This window comes from Rhincodon typus, chromosome 46 (genome assembly GCF_021869965.1).
Source record: "Rhincodon typus isolate 14 chromosome 46, sRhiTyp1.1, whole genome shotgun sequence".
NCBI classification, from domain to species: Eukaryota; Metazoa; Chordata; class Chondrichthyes; order Orectolobiformes; family Rhincodontidae; genus Rhincodon; species Rhincodon typus.
Genome location: NC_063377.1, coordinates 8,585,120 through 8,587,624, shown reverse-complemented (window position 1 = coordinate 8,587,624; position 2,505 = coordinate 8,585,120). Strand labels below are relative to the sequence as shown.

General features: G+C 58.4%; 1 protein-coding gene across 1 annotated transcript in view; it reads right to left on the bottom strand.

Annotated features, from left to right (window-relative positions):
- tdrkh (tudor and KH domain containing) overlaps positions 1-2,505 on the bottom strand; it is a 29,879-nt gene that overhangs the window by 12,629 nt on the left and 14,745 nt on the right. The window contains exons 9-10 of the mRNA XM_048620307.1: positions 1,943-2,094; positions 838-951 (exon numbers count right to left, since the gene is read on the bottom strand). Coding sequence (XP_048476264.1) covers positions 838-951; positions 1,943-2,094 — 266 coding nt within the window. The remainder of the gene's footprint in view (positions 1-837; positions 952-1,942; positions 2,095-2,505) is intronic.

Below are 2,505 nucleotides of genomic sequence, written 5' to 3'. Positions count from 1 at the left end.
GGGGGGGGGGGAGATAAATAACAGAGATGCACTGAAGCGGGGAGCTGAATAAACACATGAGGTGGTGGGGGGGGGATCCCAAGGCATAGAAGAACAGGGGGATGGAGGGAGAGGGTTTGAGAGGAGGTTGCCTCTGAGCTCCTAAATACCACATTCTATACACTTCTATCCTATCACTGAGGCTCCTTAGACAGCATCTTCCAAACCCATGACCACCTCCATCGAGAACGACAAGGGGCAGCAGACACATGGGAACACCCACCCCCTGCAAGTTCCCCGCCGAGCCATGCACCGTCCCGAATGGGAAATATATTGCCGTCCCTTCAGTGTCTCTGGGTCAGAATCTTGGAATGGCACTGTGTGGGATGTCCCTACACCACACTGGGCTGCAATGGTTCAAGATGGTGCCTCACCTCCCTACCTTCTTGAGGGGCAATTAGGGATGGGTAATAAATGCAAGGGTCAGCGTGCTCCCTCCACCCTGTCTCTGAAATTCTGCCTGCCACCTCAGGAACCCCAAACACTTGCCTTTCTAATGCGCGTCGCAGTCCCGGGACGTCCCGAAACATTTTGCAGCCCCTGGGAGTATTGTGTGAAGCGCGATCACTGTCGAGAGAGACAGGGGCTAGGGGGGTGGGGTGTGGGCAGGCTCTTCTGTCTTGGTAAGACCACCTCCCCAACAAAACCAGTGGACGTCGGGCAGTGCAGGAGAGCAGGGAAGAGGCTCAACCCCCTTGTCCCCCCCCAACAAAGGCCGGTTTCCGAGCACGGGGCGGGGGGCAATAGGGGAAGGTCACACCCGGCCGAGATGCGGCGCCAATACCCAGCTGGCATTACCAGAAGTGTCTGGAGGGAGACGGTGGCAGGCCCGCTCCCGGCCGCGGTTCCGGCAGCTCGAGGGCACCGGGTGGCATGTCCCAGTCGAATCAGCTCCTCCCCGACGTCCAGGTTCTGTCAACAAAAGCGCGAAGTGGGGGGAGAGAGAGAGAGAGAGAGAGACAGACAGACAGACAGAGAGAGCAGGGGGGGGGGGGGGAGAGAGAGAGAAGCCGGGGGTGTGAAGAGAGAGGTGGGGAGAGAAATGGGGAGGTGAGAGACAGCAGTTAAACATGGCATGGTCACCGACGAGCAATGCAACACATGGCACGAGATCCCCTGAGCCAAGGAGACAGGGGGTTGGGGAGCTGGAATCACTTGCTCCCGATTCCAGGAAGGACATACAGGATCGGGGATGGAGGGAGGTTTCTGGGAAACCAGGATTTGTCTCATGGCACTCCTAGAAGAGGGTGCACTGTGCTCCGAGGCTCAGCTCACAACCAGGCAGCAACCGAGAGTTGCCCGAACTCCGAAAGGACTTTCGCAAAGTGAGCCCCGTTGTGTGTGTGGGTGGGGGGAGTCCACGACAAACGGGAAATTTTGAGGCCGACTTATCGATTCCCAATTTCAGCTGGCGGTTTTATTTGTTCACGGGATGCGTAGACATTTTGCAGCCATCCTGATGCCCCTCGGGGGCATTTCAAAGAGCAATCCCCCACCCCATCGCATCACTGTCGGTGTAGGCCTAGACTCTGTAATGATGGTCACATGCCCCTTTCCACATTATCACACCCAGTGGGAGTTTTAACAACAGTTGCCGTCTCCAAGCCTGATTCCAATTCCAGGTTTTATCCTTTGGGATTGAAATTCCATCCTGGTGGGGAGGGGTGGGATTGGAGCCCGGAGCGTGAGCCGGGAGCTCAGGATGGGGAAGGCCATGGAACAGGATTGTTTACCGAGACTTAAAACAGGAATCCAGACAAGCTGCTCCCAATGACTCAGGCTGATGACTGGAGGATAGAGCTCGGACGAGGATTGGAGAAGAGGGATCACAAACGACATGAGCAACGCTCACCCCCTCCCACACCAACCAACCCCAGGGCAGGGGGAGTGAGCCATTCCCTACCTCGTCCCCGGTGCGATCGAAGAGCTTCACCTGAGGCCGCGTGACGCCCCCGCTCTGCGAATAGCTGCAGATCCTGGCGAGGAGGATCTTCCAGCTGGCACAGGAGGTCAGCGCGTCGAAGCAGTTCATCGCCTCGTTGGTCCACTCGCTCCCTGCAGTGGGCAGCACAGGAACTGCGTGGGGCTCGGGGTAAGGTCAGCCTGGGAGCTCCCCACTCCCCATCCACCCCCCCAACACACAACCGCACCCAGCCGCACTGCCCTGCCCCCACCCACCACACATCACAATCCCACAGACCACCCACCCCACACACACACATTCCCAGCCCACAGATCCCATGACCGCGCCCCCTGCCCCCATACACACACACAAAACCAGCCTACAGACCCCTCTCCCCCAAACACACACACACACACAAAACCAGCCTACAGACCCCTCTCCCCGCCACACACACACAAAACCAGCCCACAGACCCCTCTCCCCGCCACACACACACAAAACCAGCCCACAGACCCCTCTCCCCGCCACACACACACAAAACCAGCCCACAGACCCCTCTCCCC